General features: G+C 36.1%; 1 protein-coding gene across 1 annotated transcript in view; it reads left to right on the top strand.

The window, feature by feature from the left end:
- Window positions 1–21,334, top strand: part of ARMC2 (armadillo repeat containing 2) — a 61,330-nt gene that overhangs the window by 14,002 nt on the left and 25,994 nt on the right. The window contains exons 6-11 of the mRNA XM_086460455.1: window positions 4,170–4,244; window positions 9,003–9,095; window positions 11,993–12,168; window positions 13,468–13,570; window positions 16,098–16,318; window positions 21,064–21,209. Of these exons, the coding sequence (XP_086316581.1) occupies window positions 4,170–4,244; window positions 9,003–9,095; window positions 11,993–12,168; window positions 13,468–13,570; window positions 16,098–16,318; window positions 21,064–21,209 (814 nt within the window). The remainder of the gene's footprint in view (window positions 1–4,169; window positions 4,245–9,002; window positions 9,096–11,992; window positions 12,169–13,467; window positions 13,571–16,097; window positions 16,319–21,063; window positions 21,210–21,334) is intronic.

The raw sequence follows: 21,334 nt of genomic DNA, 5'->3' as shown, positions 1-21,334 counted from the left end.
TAGAGATGCTCTGCAAATATAGATGTGTAGAAATTTTATGCTCATAATAACACTTTTTTGACTTAAGAAAGGGCATCAAAGAAATAAAAGGAAATTGTGAGGCAATAAACACAAATGCCTTAGAAATTTATTTTAAAATAAACTGAATCCTACCGCCCAACTAAATATTACTTTACTTTAGAAATTGCTACTAGAAGTTAGCAATGAGGCCAACGTTTTATCGAGAGCACATGGATGATAAGAGATCTTTCATGTGGTGGCCACACAGACTAACACTTATCAGGAAGGAACTTCTGAAGAGGTTTTCCTGTGAGTGTCTGTACTTACCAGTTTTATGTCATCTTCTGTGTGCTAAAAAGAGGTAGTTGAAGACAAGCTTTTGGACTAACTAGACCATGTTCTATTTCATATTTTTATAAAACATATGTAAATGTGTTCTCTAAATTTTAGTATTGTAGTTTATTCAGGTGACACCTTCAGAAGGCAGAGTGCTGTGGTTTTTCCAAATATCTTCCAAGTTACCTTTTCTGCTTTAAATATTGCTGATGTTTGAGATTTACTAGTGTTTGGAAAGTTTTGTGTGGAGCTGACTGAGGGAAAATGGTGTTTCGTTAGTCAGTCTCCATAAAGTCCTTGGAAGTTACTGTGCTCCTCTGTTCTTCTCCCACTTCTCTATTTTCTAGTTTTGCCTCCTGAAGTTGTAGAAATACGTAGGTGTTACAAGAACGCTACCATGAGGAGAGGGTACTGTCTAGAGGGAATGCCTTCAAGTTCAACAATTCAGAACAGATTATAATGTTCTTTTATTTCTAGTTAAGCTTTGTTACCTCACTGATCAAAGGTCCTTGTTAGAGACAATTCCGTAGAGAAGCATTAACTTGTTAGTATTAGGCTGTGTGTCCCTCTTAACTGGTAAATAATTGGTGGGGCACCAGCGTTACATCTGTACTAATAATTAATAAAAATTAAACAAAAGAGTTAGCCTCTGCCTTGGTGGCCAACTGCTTTGTCATGGGTTATGATAATACAATGAAAGTATTTTTAACCCCCTTCCTACCACACACAGGTATTGGCTGGCAATGTCCCTACCTCTGCTGGTCTGTGCCCAGGCATTTGTCAAGGAAAGTACTACCTTTCTTGGGTTGAAATCATAGCAGGGCCCATGCTAAGGGTCTAACTGTATGGAAAGGTGTGGCCTAAAATTCAGGCCTGTTGCCAGACTCTATTTTACAAGTAAAGAGGAAGCCAGATTCTCAGATGTTTAAGGCTCTGCAGTATGAAGAAAAAGCCCAAGTGCTATTCCTCTATTGGGATGTTACACTCATGTTTTTGAATTAGATCTTGCTGTTGTCTGCAGCTTCTTTGGAGAGAACTAGCCCAAGTCTTTGCCTCTGGGATGCAGTTCTTAGAAATGTAGCTTTCCCCGGAACACGACTGAAGGTGAGAGTTTGCAGATTTACCATTAACAAGAAGCTCATGGCAAGAACAAGCAAGTAAACATGCAGAGTTTCTGAATAATTGCTGCTTTTACTTAATTATGTATTCTTTCACCAGGGAGAAATACTGAACATGCTACTGCAGTGCTGGCTCACCTTCGTTTTGGAAGTCCTCATAGTCTGTGTACATTCAAGAAAGCAGTGTTCCTCGTAGGGGCTACTATGATCTCCCTGATATGAGAAGGATAGAGATGATCCAGTTGCCAAGTTCCTTTTCCTCTGTAAATCATCAGAGCCTCTGTCAGTTGATTTCTTGATGAGTCCTTTATCAGATGATCAGATTTCTGCCAATTGACTTTGTTTCCAAGGCAACCACTCTCTTGACAAGCCAGTTCCCTTCAATAGGAGGTAACTTATTTTTTAGAGTAGGTTGATTACATTTTAACTGCATAGTTCTTAACAAGATATTGCTGCTTGAGTTTCAGCCCTACCTGAAAGTGAAAAGATAACAAAGAAGCAAAAGTCTCTGTAACTGAAATGGAGTTGGCAGCATGGTAAAGATATATAAAGGGATTTTATAATTCACAAAATTCATAAATTGTACATACTCGCTAAAGATAAGCCTGTCCATCAGTCATTCTCATTTGTGCACGTATTCAGTGTATTCTTTTTCTGAAAACAATGAGAGTTCCAGTTAAGCTGTTTAACTTATGAGGATGTTTCCCAAAAGCACAGGTAGTTCTGTGAATACTAGCAGTACAGCAATCTGCTTTCCTGCTTGCATAGGTCTCTGAACTGGTTGATATTGGTGTTTAAGAGATCATAGGTTCCAACCAAACTTTTTTTTTACGCAGTTCAGACTTTGACATGGTCTTACCCTTCATCTCAAGCATGTGGTGTTTCTGTCTGATAAGTGTTCAGGTTACCACATGCCTTGCTTTGGTGTCTTTTCTATTCAGCTGCTATTGTTTCCTACAAATCTTGTAGGATTGTCTTTGTTGAGGTTTCTTGGATTCTTCCATTTTAGGGGAAGAGGCCCAGACAGGATATAGTTACAAAACTCTTTTTCTGAGGAAAGAAAACTCAGTATCCGTATTCATATAGGCAGAGAGTATCATCATGCCTACATGTAATTCTGAAGATACTGATTTCTGAATATGAGGTGACTGAAGTCGTTATTCTCTTGCTTATCCAGTGTCCTTTCAGGTTATAATTTTGATTTCAGGGATGGCTGAACCTCGTAGAATTATTTCTTAAACTTTTACAGTTTGTAGGAAAGGTATTCACATAAATGGAAACAAATTTTGGTTTATGTTAATACACTGAACTGTATTTAATGTGTGCTTTAGAAACCCTCTTTCTTACAGATGTCTATTTCAGAGTAGAGATGCAAGCACTTGTGTATGTTTTTTATTTGTTTTTAAAGCATTGCTTCCCTGGAGGAGTAGGAATTGCCATATATGAAATAATTTCAAGATAGTTTGTGTAAGCATTTGGATTTTGGAGGACTTAAATCCTCATGTTGTAAAAGGAAAGCATGCTCACTGAAGCCATAATGAAGTCCTCTGTAATGTGATTGCTTGGGAAATTTTTGACTGATCACAGTGAGCTATCCAGTCCCTTTTGTAGGGAAGTGATCTTGCAAGAGCTTTGTCTTTTATTCTGTCTCCATCTGTTGATAGGATGACTTATATCTTCTGTCTGGACTGGCAGACAGGATTTAGGTGCCAATCCAGCAAACCACTTAAATGACAGTTTAGCTTTAAGCCTTACAGCAACTAAATTAACAGGTTAAAATAAATTGAAATAACATTGCTAACACACTACTGTTACCTTTAGAAGGAAATTTAGGAGATTAGGTTGTATTGGTACATGAACTATAAATGGAATGAGTGTTAAATTAAACATTCACTGGGAATAGAAAACATAGATTAAGACCTTTGCCTTAGTATAGGATTTAAAGGAGGAAAGATTCCTGTTTAATATCAAAGAGAGTCTATATCTTATGTATTTCTTTTAGATCCATGCTTCTTGAGTGTGTAGCTAGGCAAACAGGATAGATCACATCACAGATGTATGCAGTAGCTTCTTCTGGCCAAAGAAAGACTAATCATACAATCAGCAGGATTTATGGCATTACTCACTGTTGCTTTCAACTAAATGACAACATCGGTGTTTCTTGTACTAACAGAACTAGTGACCACTATGCAGTTAGCAGTAGTTCACAGGCAGACCTGGAAATTCTAATATTTACATTAAAGATTACTACAGTGTTTGTTTCTTTGAAAATTCTTCTCATTAAATGTTCAGAAATTGTTGATTCTATCAGAAAAAAAATCGCTGTCCTTGTGAATGGATGAACTTACAGTTTTAAGCTAGTTGAGTTTATATTCAGTTAATGAAACTGATGATAAAATAAAAATTGTCTCTTTTTGAGTTTCAGCTTTCATTTTTATTGTACAAGTGGAGACGCTTTATGTTTTGTGTTCCATAATGGTGACCTCTTGTGGTGTAAATATGTCAGTATTTCTGAAGGAGCTGTAATACATAGTGGAGAAAGTTGTATTTATATGTGATTTTTAATGAGCAGATAACCTACTAACTTAGTAAAATAACTTATAATATTTTCCAAGTTGTTCTTAATATGCAGACCTCATACTGAGTGCACGTGAAGAAAGCAGCATTTTGAGCATCGTATTCTGATACACTTTGTGTGTGTCTATACTGTATCTTCTAGTAACCAGATGAAAAATCCTGGTAGAAGTTCATCATGGCCAAAGAGTACAGGCTGGGAGAGAAGACTAACAGGTACTTCGTAAGGCATCAAAAAATGTGAAATACAGTCAAATAAAAATAATCTAATTTTTGTGATTTGAAGGTCTTTTTATTCACTGAACAATATTTTTGGTTTTCTAGGTGTATTGAGTTTTTTTACTGTTGTTGGTAAAGAGAAACAATATTCAAGAAACCTTCACTCTAAAAATCTGTTGAAATTTTCTCTCTTGTTTTTCCCATATGTAAGCTTAAGAATTTGCCAGTCTATTAACACCTCGTTTGCCCATCACTTTTTTTGTAAACTGGCATAGTGGCACAAAAGCTAATAAAGTTATGACAAGCTATATTATCTGAAGACACAAATTCTGGATTGCACTGTAAGGATGCATTTTGCTAATTTTATATAACAGGTTTTAATTAATATTTCCTCATAGCTGGCATGTTTCACACATGGCAAGTGCATATTTGAGAGTCTGATATGGAAACCTGAAGTTTCTACTCTGCTGTTATTATGTTTTATTACTATTTTTCTAGAACTGAGAAGTGACATTTTTCCTGATCATTCTGGCAAAGGCTGTAATGTGCTCTGCATTCGTTTCCTTCAGAGGAGCTGAGAGTATTTACCGTGTCATGAGAGTTAGTATTCTGTAGGCCTGTATTTTCTCTGTTTATAAGCCTTTTGATTTATTTGGTTTTATTGGTGCTATTGAAAAAATCATGTGTGTTACTAAGATTGTTTCTTTTTAGATCTACTTTTTTGACATTATGTAGCTTCCTTAGTTTATGCATACTTCTTCTTTAATCCCAGAATAGACAGTGGGATAGCAGTAGTTATTCTCAATCGTTTCTTCTCTATAGTGGGGTCCTGGTGGGGAGTGTTGGTTTACAGATTTTTTGTGTTTTCTGATATGATTTGTGTTTGTACTTTCACATTTTGGAGAAGAGGTAGACTGTTTTAATATTGATACATTTGTAGCCACTCAGTATTCTGTGAAAAGGGTACATATGAGAAGTCAGGCAGTACAGAGCTTTTGAAAGCTCAGTGTTGCTAAGGCTCTTGTATTTACATGCTAAAAACAGCAACCAATAAATGTAGACTGATTAGTGATTTTTTTTTTTTTGACCAGAATGCAAAGCTGTGGTTAAGACCTATGAAAAACTGAGACAATGAACTTCAACTTGCTGAATTCTTTTGCTTGAGTATTTTACTATTGAATTGTGATTCACACAATTGGAAGGTTCAGGACAGCTTCTGGAATATTTTAAATACAGCTAGTGCCGTAACTTTTCATCAGCACCTTAAAAATATCCCAGGACTGAGACACATGCAAGTTTACAGTTTATTAATCTCGCTTTTCTTCTTAATAATGTATTTCCTGTTCATTCTTACTGCTAGGATTAATATTGTTTAGTAAAAGCTGATTATCTTTTTTTCCCTAGTTACAAGAGATATTTGCTTAAAAAAATTATGCCATTATGACTTTCAGGTTGCGGTTGTTTTTGTTTTTTTTTTTTATGAATGTGAGACAACTGCAGCAGAGTGGCATAAAAAAAATCAGTTCTTTTTGTTCTGAACTGAAAATTGAATGGCTTTGCTTATTTTTTCTAGTGAGACGTTTGGTCATATCTGCAAATGCATACATGAACTATTCTATTTCTTGCTTAATAAAGTTAAGCATGTGTGTAGTTAGAAAGTCAGTCCCATCTTTCAGTTTGAGAGGTAGCTTCAAATTGGAAAGAAAAGAAACAATTGAGTCAATATGTGGGTTTTGTGGCAGGAAGGAACAGTGCAAATTATATTCTAGTGTTCTCATTTCAGCTGTGCTGTTACATTATCCGGAGCAGAACTTTCACTTTGTTGCAAACGCTGCATAGTGTTTTATTAATTAGGCTACTCATTGATCTGAATACAACTATTTACTCATTTGATCTAGAAAATAAAAAAGGTCTGCAAAATGAGGAATAGTAGTACCTAATGACATGTACTTATACTAATATGTATGTATGCACACACCAACAATATATGGTTACTGTAGTAACATACTTCCAGTGTTTTACTTCTGAAACAGCAACATTTTTGTATAATCTGTTGAAACAGATAAAATTGATAGATTCAATGTAGATAGGCAGTTAAAGTTCATACAGATAAACAAAAAGAGGCTAGACTTTTTTTAAGAGCAAGCTTTTAAAATAGTCAGGAGGTTTTTTATTGTTTCATTGTTCCAAGTAATGCTCAGTAGACAGTCATTTTTTAAGGTCTGAGGTGCTGTTCTTATCATGCAAACCTCTCAATATCAGTGTTCTCATGTAGTACAATCTTTTTTGTGTTTGATAATGATTATGTTAAGAATTTACGTTATCATTTAAATGCAAGAGCTAGTAATGAACAGTAGGAGACACTTTCTGACACATCTGTCACTTAAAAAATGAATATGTTCTAGTTTTAATGGCTTGCTTTGTCTTATTTAGTGGAGTTGTGTGACTTTTATTTCCCTGTTTAAAAAACCCAACCAAACAACAAACCAACAAACCAAACCCCATCTTTGTAACAACAACTTTGGTTGCCTGCAAGATAAGGAGCTTAATCTAATCTTGAACTCCAAGAATATGCCTACATGCACCTTGTAAGTAATTCTTAGATTGTTTAAAACTCAAGTTGCGCTGAAACTGTCTGTCCAGCTGTAGTGGGCCGGTGAGCAAGACCAGAATTCCGTCACTTCGTAGAATCACAGAATAGTTTGGGTTGTAAAGGACCTTAAAGACCATTTAGTTCCAACCCACCTGCCATGGGCAGGGACACCTTCCATTAGACCAGGTTGCTTAAAGCCCCATCGAGCCTGGCCTTGAACACTGCCAGGGAGGGGGCAGCCACAGCTTCTCTGGGCAACCTGCGCCAGTGTCTCACCTCCCTCAGAGTGAAGAATTTCTTCCTTATATCTAATCTAAATCTCCCCTCTTCCAGTTTGAAACCATTACCTCTCATCCTATTACTGCCGTCCCTGATCAAGAGTCCCTCCCTACCTTTCCTGCAGGCCCCCTTTAAGCACTGGAAGGCCGCTATAAGGTTTTCCTGGAGCCTTCTCTTCTCCAGGCTGAACAACCCCAACTCTCTCAGCCTGTCCTCATAGGGGAGGTGCTCCAGTCCCCTGATCATCTTCATGACCTCCTCTGGACCCACTCAAGCAGATCCATGTCCTTCTGATGCTGGGAGCCTCACAGCTGGATGCAGTACTGCAGGTGGGGTCTCACCAGAGCAGAGTAGAGGGGGAGAATCACCTCCCTCGACCTGCTGGCCACACTTCTCTTGATGCAGCCCAGGATGCAGTTGACTTTCTGGGCTGCGAGCACACATTGCTGGCTCTTGTTCAGTCTTTCATCCACCAGCACCCCCAAGTCCTTCTCCCCAGGGCTGCTCTCAATCCACTCATCGCCCAGCCTGTCTCTGTGCTCAGGATTGTCCCAGCCCAGGTGCAGGACCTTGCACTTGGCCTTGTTGAACCTCATGAGGTTCTCACAGGCCCACCTCTCCAGCCTGTCCAGGTCCCTCTGGATGGCATCCCCTCCCTCCAGCTTGTCAACTGCACCACACACCTTGGTGTCATCAGCAAACTTGCTGAGGGTGCACTCGATGCCACTGTCCATGTTGCCGACGTTGAACAGCACCAGTCCCAATACTGACCCCTGAGGAACTCTACTCGTCACTGATCTCCACTTGGATATAGTGCCAGCTGAATGTCAAAAGCATGTTCAGCAAGTTGGGATAATTCCCAGTGATATTGGATCCATATGAAAGTCAATCCTGGAATATATCTTTTAATAAACCAGGTTTCACCAACTCATTTGTTCAATCTGAAAACAGATCCACACTCCCAGTCTTGTTTCCAGAAGAATTCCAGACCACTGATTTTTTTGGTCTACCAAATTTTAATGATGTCTGTCAATAGATTTTTTTTTTTTTTGTCTTTTCAATGCAAAGTATAAAAAAAGCTGAAGTATTTTTTAAAGCTTCTCTTTGTGAAGTGGACAAGGTTTCTGATAATGAACAGTAGCTCTTTCTCAGTCAGTCTGTCCAAGAAAAGTAGAAGTTGATTGCCTTCAAGGTTTCTGATATGTTTGTTGGAGGCAAACATCTGTCAGATATCTGTAGTTCGCTATTCATTTCCCAAGATGCCATGTGAGAAATTGTTTAACATAACAAAGGGGGGAAACATACATTTTACGAAAACATAATCGAGAAGTTCTCGAAACTAATTGCACGAAGTGGTTAGAATTGCTAACAGGATGTAATAACTAACAAGACTATTTTTCCTGAACTGATCAAAGAGTCAGTTAACCAAGCTTAGTGTAATATTGTGCATGTGTGCTAGATAAAATTGTACAATCCTAGAGGATTGTCTGTAGTATGGATATTTTTTAACACAGAATAAGCTGTCACGTGGACACAGAGCTGAAAAAATAGTAGGACATGTTGATGTAGAAGTAGTCATTACCTTCCAATTCAGCGATCAAATGAAACATTAATGTCAGCAAACAAAAACAAATCTGGCTTTACAATACAGCTTTACATATCAAAACATTTATCCATCTAGTTTCGTTTGTAACTTTTGTTTTTGAGAAAATGTAAATAAAAACAAAAGCTCAAATAGGCAGAATAACCCAGAACATAGCAAGATGTGACATTTTTAGATTTATTTTTTTCTGACTGATGAATAAAGTATTTGTAGCTATTTATTTGTGTAGAAGTTGAAACCTTCACTGAATATGGGCTTTTGTTTTGAATATATTTTGAAGGCTTAGAGAATGAAACAAGAATAAATGAATCAGAAGAGGAAGAAATCTTTTGGCATATAAAGATTCTACCAATTCTGCGTGAACTGGAAAAAGGTGAGTAACGCTGTTCTTAGAAGGGTGTATTTTCCGTACTGTTTCCTGCAGGAAACATGGGACTCATTTGTGTTTACTACAAAAGAGTAACAGTAGTTGGACTATGTAGCCTTTCATGCTTTCAGATGTTCACTAACTTTGCGGTGTAAAACTGGCCTGGACAACTGGCTTTAGGTAGCCCTGCTCAAGCAGCGGGGGTTGGACCCGATGACCGCCAGAGGTCCCTTCCAACCTCAACCATTCTGTGATCCTGTAAAAAAAAAAAAAAAAAAAAAAGAGAAAATACTGCTTTAGAGAAGATCTTCTCTAATTAAATTATTTTAGACAGCATAGTTCTGCCAGCTTAGCAGTCCGTGATGAAGTAATAGTTTTAAGAATAAAGTACTGCACAGATTCACTGTTTTAAGCATGGATTGTATTGAAGGTCTCGGTTAATTTCAGAAAACTAAAGAAATCTTAATGAAAAATGCCATTTGTGCTTAAAGTGTTAGATGTCTGAGAAAACTATGTAATGACCCAGAATATTGAAGTATAATTGAGTAAATTAAGTATGGCTTGAAAGATTGAACTCTGAAATCAATTTTAATGTTTCATTCAAAAGGTTATTTAGTTGCCTTCTATAGTCATGATATTTATTTGAATGGTGGGAATACAGAAAGTACATTTGTTCTTATAAGTGGTTAAAAGTGAGTGTAAGATTAGCGGATTCGTTCTGTTTTACGGGATCTTTTGCAGTGTTCATTGTGAATGGTGCAGATTAGAAAATTTTTTTGCATAATTTTGCAGATGTTGATGAATGTGAAACACCTGTACAGTACTGAGTGATTCCCAAAATATATTGTTAATTTTAAAAAGACAGGATTCTCATTCCCACATCTGCCACTGGCTTGTAGAAAAACAGGGATCAGGAAATTTGAAAACAGCTATGCAACTTCACATTTTCCTTGCTTAATGCTGAGATTGTCAAATAGGAGCCACTAAGTTAAAGTTTTGCATAGTGAGGTGTTCTTTATAGGTAAGCAAAATATTATTTAGAGTAAAATCTAATCATGTCTTTCCCTTGTCATGGATGTAACTATGGAAAATCAATTTTCATGCCCCTTTTCCTCAGTCTTAACTTGATTTGGTTAGTGTGTTGGGGTTTTTTTAGCTTTTTTTAAAAACTTGATTATGGCTTAGTTTTTCTAATAATAGATGAAACTACTTAATGATACTTTCTCACCAGCTGATTGAATATAGTACTACAAAAACCTTAGAGAGTTCTACTGCTTCTTGAATATTCACACAGGTTGTAACTGAATTGCATCATTACCTCCTGCAGCTGCATGTTGTATTGCTTTATTTAGGCTGTTTTCTGCACAATTGCAGTTTTCCCTATCAAAATGAATATTAGAATTCTGTAATTTTAATGTTTTGAGTGGGTCTGTTAGTAATTAAATATGTTTTAATTCTGTGTGCAGTCACTTGCTTCATACCTTTCAGCTAATGCCCTGCACATGCATTTAGGTCACATTTGGGTTTTTACATATTAATAGAAAAGCCTTTTCCTTCCCCTTTTTCCCTCAAAAACAAATCTGAAGTTTAACCTGGAACTTAATTATTGCCTAAAATCTTATCAATATCATGCACTTGAGATGATTGTTATATGACAAAACGAAATAGAACCCCAAAGTCTCTTTTTATAGAGGAGCAAATACTTTATTTTGTTACGTTCCAGGACTCAAGGGAGGGTATGCTTCAAAAACACCCCATGGCATGAGTGATGAATAATTTTTGTTGTTGTTGTTAATTTTGATGAAATGGAGTGGAAACCTTCGAATTTTGGTTCCTTGCCACTCCTGTTTCACTGCTTACTGGAGCAGACGGTTTAGAATCACGTTAAATTTTGTTAAATTTTCTGTCACGATGACAGTAGAAACGGATTAGTCATTGCTGTTCCTTGAGTATGATGATTGCAGATAGAGAGCTTCCAGGCACTGCTCAGCATGACAGGTGGGTCCTTGAATCTGCCTACAGGTTTGGGGCTTTAGATCTAATGGGTTTTGTTGTAATTTCCTGTCCATATATATTTCATCACAAGTGCTTTGCCTCCTTGAATATGACTGTTTCAGCTGTGAAGTACATCTTGAGTAAATGCAGAGTTTATACAGGCAGTTTTAAGTGGGTTTATACGGTGCTTTACTAGTGTCACCTTAGAGACAAAAGCAAATGTAAGAAAAAAACCCAAAACCAACCCCAAACCCCTCACTCTTGAATTTTAAAAATAGGCAAGACTTCTCCTTTTCTCTCTAAAGTAAACAAGTACATCATTCCATTGTGTTGAGATGCAGATTTTGTAATAATTTACTGCAGATTTTATTTTTGTATTTTTTAAATAGTGCCTGAGGGACTCAAGTTAGGTGGTAGGTGACTTTTTTTGTTAATAGGCCAACAGTCCACTCAAATATATCTTGCACCCCTACTACACATTGGAGAGTTCTAACAAGTTTGACGTATTAGGTTATGTATGGGCAGAAAAATATTCCTTAACTGTCTCTTTTTCACATGTAGTGTTTGGTGGAGCTCTTTAAAGAATATATTCAGATTCACAGTTTTCTGGTAGTCATTTGGTCAACCTGGTTATTAAGCATTAAAGGTGAGTTTCGGTTTAGCTTTGGGTATTATTTTGGCTCTCTGATTTCTGGGCTTGAATCTCTTCTTTTTGAAAGAGCAGAATAAAACTGTGTCTGAGGATTGCGTTGTCATTTTAAGAGATTTATTTGGTGCCTTATTTTTGTTGTTGTGCAACCCATTCTTTATCTTGATCTCCTGTATCTTTGTCTATTGAGATGCTCTGGAAAAGGTGGCACTGATAATTATTTTTTATTTTTCTTTCTCTTCCCATTGCCTTCAAGTAGAAGACAGTATAGAAAATCTTTGTCTGGCTTGCACCAAGCTCTATCAAGCCTTGAATGAAGGAAGTATGCTTGGAAAAATATTTGAAAGAAGAAGTGTGCTTTTGAAGACATTATATAAACTTGTAGACATTAATTCAGATCCACTTTGCCTGAAGCTGGCAAAGATTATTCTGGCTGTAAGTGTTTTAAAATGCTCTTTGGTAGAATGTGAAACTCAAAATCGTGAATTACAACTTGCATTTAATTTTTCATTTCATACTTTTAAACTGTGCCTAAACTAACCCTTTTTAAGCACAATTTCTTGCCATACAGATACTAGTCTCCCATTCATCCAGATCTGCGGTTATTGGAGCCTAGTTTTTGCAGAGAAATTAGTCTGAGGGAGGAAGGAGGGCACAAAATAGGATAGCTGGTGTATGTGGCAGGAATATTGCTTAAGCATGGAAAAGCAACAGTGTCCTGAGCTGGGATACACATGCAGGGATATAAGCAAAACAATAATTTCAAAATTTACACATGGAAATGAAGCTTAGTTTTTGATTAATGTCTTGACCTTATTAAAGATCTTTATCTGAAAATACCAAAACAGTTTGGTTTTTTTTTGAAAGCATGTAATGTAATTATCTCTTTCTCTAGTATTTCCAGTTAAAATTTTCAATTAAGCTGGTGCTTTTGAACCTTTTGGTTCAGCTTATACTATGTATGTACAGTCGCTGGTGAAAGGATGCCAGCTAGCATTGTGTTGTAGACCTTTTAGTAATTTGTGCGTGTGTGTTGTGGGGAGGTGTCTCCTTTAAGGTAGTGCGTGTTATTTTAATCAGAAGATATAATTATATATTCAGATACTACATAGATGTTAAGTGGTGCTCATAAAAAAAAAAAGTTCTGTTACAGGTGGTTTTCTGTAGAACCTTTTAAAAATCATGAACAAGAAAAGAAATTGCCCTTGAAATGCAGAGAAAAGGAAGAGATTTGTCATTGTATTTCTAACACTTTCAGTTCCCTTTTATAATCTCTCAATGACCGCTGTTACATCATAAGATCTTATTTTCTGATATTTGAGAATAACTTCCATTATGACATGTACTGTCATACTGGATTTCTTTGTGGTATGGCCATAGATGCCAAACCAGTGAATCCTGTGCAGAATTTCTTTGTAAGAGCAAATTAGAGAAAAAAAGCATGCATGTTACTGATATACTATCTGCAGAAAATACATAGAAAGTTTATATATCATCTATTATTTTAAAGTCAGTCAGGACAGTCTGCTAAGTGGAGCTTAAACTAGCTAGGTTTCAGAGTCCTTTAATTCTGCAAGCTTTTCAGTTTGGTTCAGTGTACTGTCGGGGTTTCAGCTGGAATTTGATAATTCTGTGAGAAAAGTTTGCCGTGATGTCTGAACTTGTAAAATGTTATGGTGTATTTTTGTATGTAGATTTTAGTTGTGATTTTTATGTCTTTTACTTTCTTTGCAGATGAAAGTGGATGGGAAAAATCTTCTCAGTGTTTGCAAACTTGCATTTAAAATTTGCAGGAATGAAAAAAATGATTACATCATTCAAAATGATAGATTATTGGGTATGTATTCTGTTCTTGTATACAAGTTAAATGTTGAAATTCAGTAGTTAGAGTGATCATCTTTCAAGAAACATTGGCAGAGTTAACTTAGTCACGCAATAAAAATTGCCTACTAGGTCAACCCAACGGTCCATCTAGTCCAGTATTCTGTGTCTAATGACGGTTTAGGGAGAGCATGGAAGCGTGTGTGTTTTCTGGGGTCTGTTTCCCCTGTACTACCCCAGCATCCAGAAATATTACATTCTATTAGGGACATTAGATGGTGCATTCCTCCCTAATCCTTTTTAGTTTCTGTTTATAGATCTTTTGTTCATTAATTTGCCTAATTTCCTTTTTGAACTTTCTGATTCTGTCTGCCCCTACAATCTCATACAGGAACAAGTTCCGGAAGTTCTTTCTCTGCTGTTTTTAAACCTATCAACTTTTCATTATGCCCCTGCTTATAGTTTTGCAGGGTTTGTAAGAGTTCCTACAGTCAGCTTACCCTCCACCTTCATGGATTTTCAATCTGCGGTCACATCACCTATCTTTGCCTTCTCCTCTTCAGACTGAGGCATCTCAACCTTTTAGTGCTCTCTTTGGAAGGCTATCGTGTCATTCTCTCAGTTGTTTTAGTAGTCCTTCTCTGTGCCTTCTTTAACTCCAGTAGATTCTTCTTGAGACGTACAGAGCAAACCCGTCTATAGAAGTCAAGATGTGTCTGCACCAAATTTTGTGGCAGTGAGGTAATGCTGTCTGTGTTGTTGGCCATCGTCAGGAAGGAAATTGAGAACAATCAGTGGCTTTTTTAGCTGCTGCTGCACATTGAGCCAGTGGTTTTGTAGGACTGTCAGCAATGGCTCTGAGATCTTTTTCATGGTTGTAACTGTATTTGTGTCATCCACACATCTTGCAAATATCTGAAATATGAAGAAAATGACAGTGTGTGAATGCTACTCAGTATTAATTGATGGTCATTCCTTTCATTAAATCTTCATTTATATTGTATTAACATAGGCCTTCACCTTGCAAGTGTGTGTGGCATGGTTGAAGCATATGCGTACATCTGCTTAAATGTATGAAAAGTACTCATGGTCTTAAAGTTTAATATGTGAGTGTTGTCAGAAATAAAGATCAGGGAAGCCTTTCCAGTAGTAAGATCAACAGGAAAGGACTCGGAGAAAAGAGAACAGCTCGGATTGCTCAGCTGACTTTGGACACTGAAAACTACCATTTTGTAGAGATTAGCGTCATACGAAAATCTGGACAGGTTCAGTGGCTACGTCTGTGTAAGCATTGGGTTTTCTGTTCTCATTTCCATCTTCACTCACCTTTGTTTCGCTTGCTCTTCTTTCTCTGTATTTTAAGAACTAGTGTAGGAAATGGTTTTGGTAGGGGTTTGTTTGTTTGTTTATTCACTCCTTTTGTTTTGGACCCACCTTATCCAGGCCAGACATGAACCGGGGTTTTCATCGTAATCACCCAGATTCCTGTTGCAGCCACTGGGTTATAGATTCAATTTCTTTTTCTTCCTCTGGTCTTGTGAACTATTTATGTGCAGTGGAGCAGCTTCAGTAGAAGAAACAAATTAACCGTTCATCCCAAAATAGACAACTATTGTTCAAGACCCTGTTTGATACTGAGCAGAGCAGGGACCTGAGGCTGATTTCTCACGTTGCCACGACCCATGCGATTTAGCTGACTGCTGGGCACCTGGTGAGGGCAAAGAGTTTGGGCAAGAGCCTAGAGTGCACCTATTTCATCCATATACACCTATATACTTGGAGAGAGTTTCAGCTTGAGTTGAGACAGAAAAAACTTTAGAAATCTCTTAAGTTTAATGAGATGGGAAAATGTTTTTATTCAACGGGATGAAACACAGGAAGCAGAAGTAAATATCAATCAGTTGCTAGAAATTCAGAAGTATAAAATGGTTTGGATTACTTACTTAAGATCCACCCACCAAATTCAGAATGTCTCAGTTTGCTGTGAGATACATTAGCTTGTGCTAATAGCTGTTAATTTTAACATTTCAGATATCTGATAGTGGTAGCATAAAGCAAAACTTTTACAATAGCTTTACCTAAATAGAAAGTAAATCTAAAAAGGCTACGAACAGACTTCAAATGTGAAATTTGAATTAGTCATCTGTGCTTTTTAGTGCTCCATTTGAGATGTTTTAAGACATTTGACTTTTACAGAGGTAGTGTGAATAAACCTCTTTAGGATGTCAGGTTTAGTACACAAAATTCCCCCACACACCATCACTCTTGCAAATCTTGACTGAGGATTTCAGTGATTACTGCTATGTGTTTACAACTGGTGCTGGTTCCTGAAGCTTAGGAGAACAAAGTCAAGCCAATTCTCTCATTCATCAATAATTGTTTCTTGGTTTCAAGCCAAATACCCAATTTTTCTAACCCACTTATTAGAAATGTAAGAGTTCAATCTGAGTTCTTTTTCCCAATTGTTAATCTCTTCAATGACTGGACTGTATCAAAATATAAATGTTAATATTAGGCTTTCTGAATAATGATTTTCTTTTTAGATTATTTGTTGGAGGTCCTGAGAACTGAAGATCTAGAAAAAAACAGTGAAGCTCTCCTGTATTGCATGGGAGCTATAAAATTCATGTCTGGAAATGCAGTACTCCTTAATGAAATGGTCGACAAAGGAGCTGTTGAAATGTTGCTGCAATTAATGAAGCAGATTAATAATATAAAAGAAAATGATGTGTATTTCTCCAGCTTGGGCCACCTATTAGTCCAGGTTAGCATTTACTTTTATTTCTAAAAGTACACGCTTCAAGGGCAAATTAAAAATGTAATTAGAGGAGATAAGATAACCCTGTGTGCCACTGAGTTGTACCTATATTTGAGTAGACTTCCTTTTAAGAAGTTTACATGAAGTTGCTCAGGACCTAAATTTAATTATCATACATAGTTTTACGTAGTCAATTTTAAAGGCTTTAGAAATTCTGAAGTTAATAGACATATTTTTGTGTACCTAATAAAACCAGTTTCTTATTATTACTTTACGGTGCTGACAATGTTCTGGATATTACACTAAACAGATAAAAATGTGTTCTCTGTCTGAATTCTTTAAGCTGAAATAATAAATCCAAACCGGTTCTGCAATACTCTAGGAGATTACAAAAATCTTTTTATTACAAGAATAATGCATTTTTAAAAATGCATAGGGAAATATAGCTGCATTTACTTGACAAAGTGTTTTTGAAGAACAGTAATTTAAGGAAAACGTAGTTGTAAAAGCCAACGCTCTTTGAATCTTTTTGAAGGCAGGAAGCTCAAAACTTATCTTTTCACATATGAGGTACCTTGATGAGTGGTGGCTATGAAAACTAACCCTGTGTCCTCAAACTGTTTAAACCTTGGTGTGTTAGAAAAAAAATGGTTATGTAGCTAAATCTTAAGTTATGCATAGGTTGTGATTTTTGTGTGTGTGTTTGTATTTGCCATGTAGATTCCTGGCATTTGTCTTGCAAATTATTGATGTAAAGATTAGTGAATGGTGTAATTGTAAGCTTTTGGGGACTTCACAAGAAAATATATTGGACAATTTTCTGAGGTAGTATTTATAGTAAATTTCTCTACTGCTTATGCCAAATTTCTTTAATTTTCTACTAGTTACAAACATGGGATTTTATACTACTTGTAAGCTATCTGTTTTCTCGCAAAATTTGATCATCACATTGCTGTTACTGATTTTTTTAGTGGAGCTATGATGTATGTCTCTCCAGAATAGTGTGTATACTCTTAATACAAACATAGATTGGGAGAAGCTGCGAAGCACTGGATGAAATGATATGGCTTAATACTTACGTTTGGCTAAGGAAGTCCCAAAGGGGCAAATTGCTAAAAACTGGGAAGAATATATGATGAAACTGGAAATTTTTTGCTTGTCGTGTTGCTGTCTTCTTTCCTGTCTGGTCCTGTCATCCTTAAGTTCCTATATGAATTACATAATTCTCTTTTATATGCTTCTATCTTTAGAATTGGGAACATTGACTTTCTTGTGGCACTGTGAATTTTCCAAATAATTCCAAAATCATCTGCCATTTTGTTGGTATCATGCCTTATATTCTATACATGAATTGCATATGGGATTTCCAAGCCTTCCTTTTCCAAAGAGGGTGTACAAATTTCAGGTCTGCATGTAATCAAGATTTTAATGATGAGATTTTTTTTTGAATGCTGCTAGTTAGACTTTGTACGTCCTGATACTACTGCAGTGCTGCCTCAGGCTTGTTGTTCAGTTAGAACCCCTCTTTTGAAAAGTATTGAGGAGGGATTGGGGGTCTAGAATAGATTCTGTTTACAGTGTAATTTGCAAGGTGATAGACAGTGACTTAAAACACCTGAACTATAAGAAAATTAAGCTTAGATGAAGAAGTAGAGTATGATGCCTCACATGTGGAAGCTGTGCAGTCATTTCTGTGAAAGGAAATTTAGATTGTACTTTTGGTGGGCATTTTAAAACCTAAATTAGAGATATGTATGTATAGTTTAAAAGTTATCCTTCTGAGAGCAGGAAAGGGATGGTTAAAAGCAAAGCATATTACTTAACTGATGTTTGCTGTCTGCTGTTGGCATTATATCATATATACATATAATGGGGGGCATTTAATAATAACAGATGATGTCCAAGTAATAAAACTAATGCATCAGATTATTTTCAGCTGTTTGACTAGCAATATGAACTTCCTCACAACTTTGCAGAAATGTTTTTTCTTCTGTTATTTGTATGTGGATAAATTTTTAAATCAAGGGTTTAATTTGCAAATGTGTGAAATGAAGATGTTACATTTCACACTTTTTTTTGGGGTGATTATTCTCTCTGCTGTTTTCAGTATGATTGGAAGTGTGGCAAAACTATTTTGTACAGTTTTGAATAGACTGGCTGTTTCTGAGAAGGCCTGGAGTATTTTGTGGATAAGTCAATACTGACAACTGTCTTTTATTGAGATTGCGGCTTCACTTGTTTGTATTCTCTTCTATAGTAGTACAGATACTTCATCTTTCTACCTCTTGTGAGAAAAGTAGTGATTCCTGCTGCTGTGGAATTCCTGTGCGACTTTCTCATACTGGTTTCTTCAACAAACTTATATCAATGTGCACCATTTCTCCCATGAGAGTTAATTTTTAGTCATCATAGACAGATGTAGGAATAGTTCTGTTTTCAGGGATATAGTATGGAATAAAGTTTCTTTTGTGATTCACGTCTTGAGAATAAAAGAATTTTTTTTTTTTTTTACATACTTGTAGCAAAATGTCAAATATCCAGTGACGTACAGATGTAATTAATTAGTACAAGTATTCAGGAATAGACAGCAAATTGTACTGGAGGAGAAAAACACCTTAAATAGTCACAGTGTCTCTGAGAGAGGCTCTGCCATCTCTTAATCCTGATAACTGAAGTATCTCAGTTAACTGGGACCAAATCTTCATTCTTTAACCATTTAATTGCACGATCACCAGATGGCAGTGTTATACATAATCTTGCCAGGTCCTTTTTGTGGGAATAAAGTCCTGCTCTGATTTCGTCATTATTACATAATGGATTTTATGCAGAACTCCCACAATACAAGAATAAAAATGTTTGTAATAATAATTACTTTTACTTAATAGAGGACATGAAACCAAGGTATCTTTGACTCATTTTATGTTGCTTCACCTAATAGTCTGATTATATGTATACAAAAGATGGGTAGTGCTTATTCAAAAGCCAAGGCTTCTGAAGTGCCACTGAGAAGACTTAACAAGTACTCCGTGTTCCTTAATTGAAAAGCACTTAAATGTCTTCTTCTTTAAAAATAGCATTTGTCTGCTGTCAAATTTTCTGTTTGGATGAATTTGATCTTTCACATGGCAACATAAGGATTAGGGCTGTGGGGATTGCTAGAGCCAATTGTTATGCGTTTCTTCCTGAATAATGGTGTCTACTTGAAACAATCAGAATATCTCTTGATTTCATCTGCTGTCTGGCTAACTTCTATTGTTTTTTAATTTGTACTCTTCAAATTTCCTTTACGTATTAACTGGTCTTTTATGGATATATACTTCTGTGAACTTCTGAGTTTCATTGTCTCACGCATTTAAGTATTTACGTTATTTTGCATTGCTTTTCTTTTCCAACCTGTCTTTGTGTGAGGATGCCTCTTGATAGAATTTACTGCTGGAGGATTTTGAATGTCTGTCTGACAGTGAAAAATTTTGCTTTCTTTTTGTAGACCTCTGCACCATTATCTATTGATAAAGACCTTGCTTCTCCATTTTGACACATTGTTCTTTCTCCCATTGTTCCATTACAGAACACCGTGTGGTAACTGAAGACATGTACATTTTTGTCAAATTTGTTGAAGTAGGACAGCAAATTTGAAAGCTGCTGGAGAATGAACAGAGTAGTGCATAGAATCCTATAAGCAAAAGCTCCTCAAACACAACATCCTAACGTGCTCTTTGTCAGATTTTTTCCTTTAAAATTTGCAATTATGTGTCACTGGACAAGCAGTCCAATTCAATGATAAAATACTTAATTTCTATAGGTTTTTGTGATTACAAACAATTTGAACAGATAGGCTTTGTGTGTTATCTAACTATATTTAAAACCAAATTGAAGTTAAATACCTTACTCTTAGAATAAGGAAAAATTGAAGAATTCTCATATTCACATTCGATTAAATGACTTCACATTAATTTTATGGTAAATTCTGGCTTAGATCAACAGTTAACTTGCATGTCATTGCCTGTCTGACCTTGGCATTTGAATACCCTTACCTTGGAAGAGAACCAGAACATTTCAAAATATGCAATAGCTGTTTCATTTTTTGCATATCTACAAGTGATAGATATTTTGTGCTTAGAACTCCTTGAAATAGAACAGTATCTTCTGAAAATATTTTGGTTTCTCCAAAATAAACTTGAGGACTTAAGCTTTTCATTTTTATACTGTTCGAATGGTGGATTTCTTTTGATCCTCATTAACTTTTAAATTTTTTAATCAAAATAAATTTTATTGTCTTTTAAAAGCAAATCATCTTAGTTTGCATCGTAGTTATTATCAAAACGTCTGCTATGTATCAGTATTATTTTGTAAGATTTAAATGTAAATTTGCAAAATCATACACTATGCAAAAAAAATCACTTTATCCCCAGCATTTCACTTGATTGCCAATCGCTATATGGTTGTGTACATGCTTACAAGATTTTAAAACTTACGAAAGATCATGTTTCCCTCAAAGAAAGACGTTACATGCAGACAAAGACTAGTATCCATCTTTCATTTTCAAACAATTATTTCAATATACACAATTTTTTTACTACACATTTCCCATTATAATTTATTGGTAGATACATACTTGCAGAACGTTAACAGGGCATTCTGACTGCCTTAGACGTTATAAATGAGATCTGAGCTTTATTAAATTTTCAAACCAGTGTGGATTCTGTTGTAAACAGCTGTGATTAATAAAGCTTTAAATATTCTATATGCAGCTGACAGCTACTTTGCGAAACTTGGCTGACTTACCTCCGGCAAGATGCCAACTCGTTTGCACTGGTGCAGCCTCTGAGCTCTGTGTGGCGCTAGAGCAGCGTATGAATGATAAGGATGTATGCACCTACATTGTCAGGATATTCAGGTATGTAAAGAACACGGTGCTATTTCTGCACGCCGTCAAGTCAGTGCTACTGCTTCGAGTGACCTCATAGAGGGCAGGATCAAGCACTAAAATTGGAAGATTTACATTGAATTGTTTTATTTTTA

The sequence above is a fragment of the Leptosomus discolor genome, chromosome 2 (genome assembly GCF_034619465.1).
Source record: "Leptosomus discolor isolate bLepDis1 chromosome 2, bLepDis1.hap2, whole genome shotgun sequence".
NCBI lineage: Eukaryota > Metazoa > Chordata > Aves > Leptosomiformes > Leptosomidae > Leptosomus > Leptosomus discolor.
Note: the sequence above shows the minus strand (reverse complement) of the source record. Positions and strands in the feature narration are given on the sequence as shown.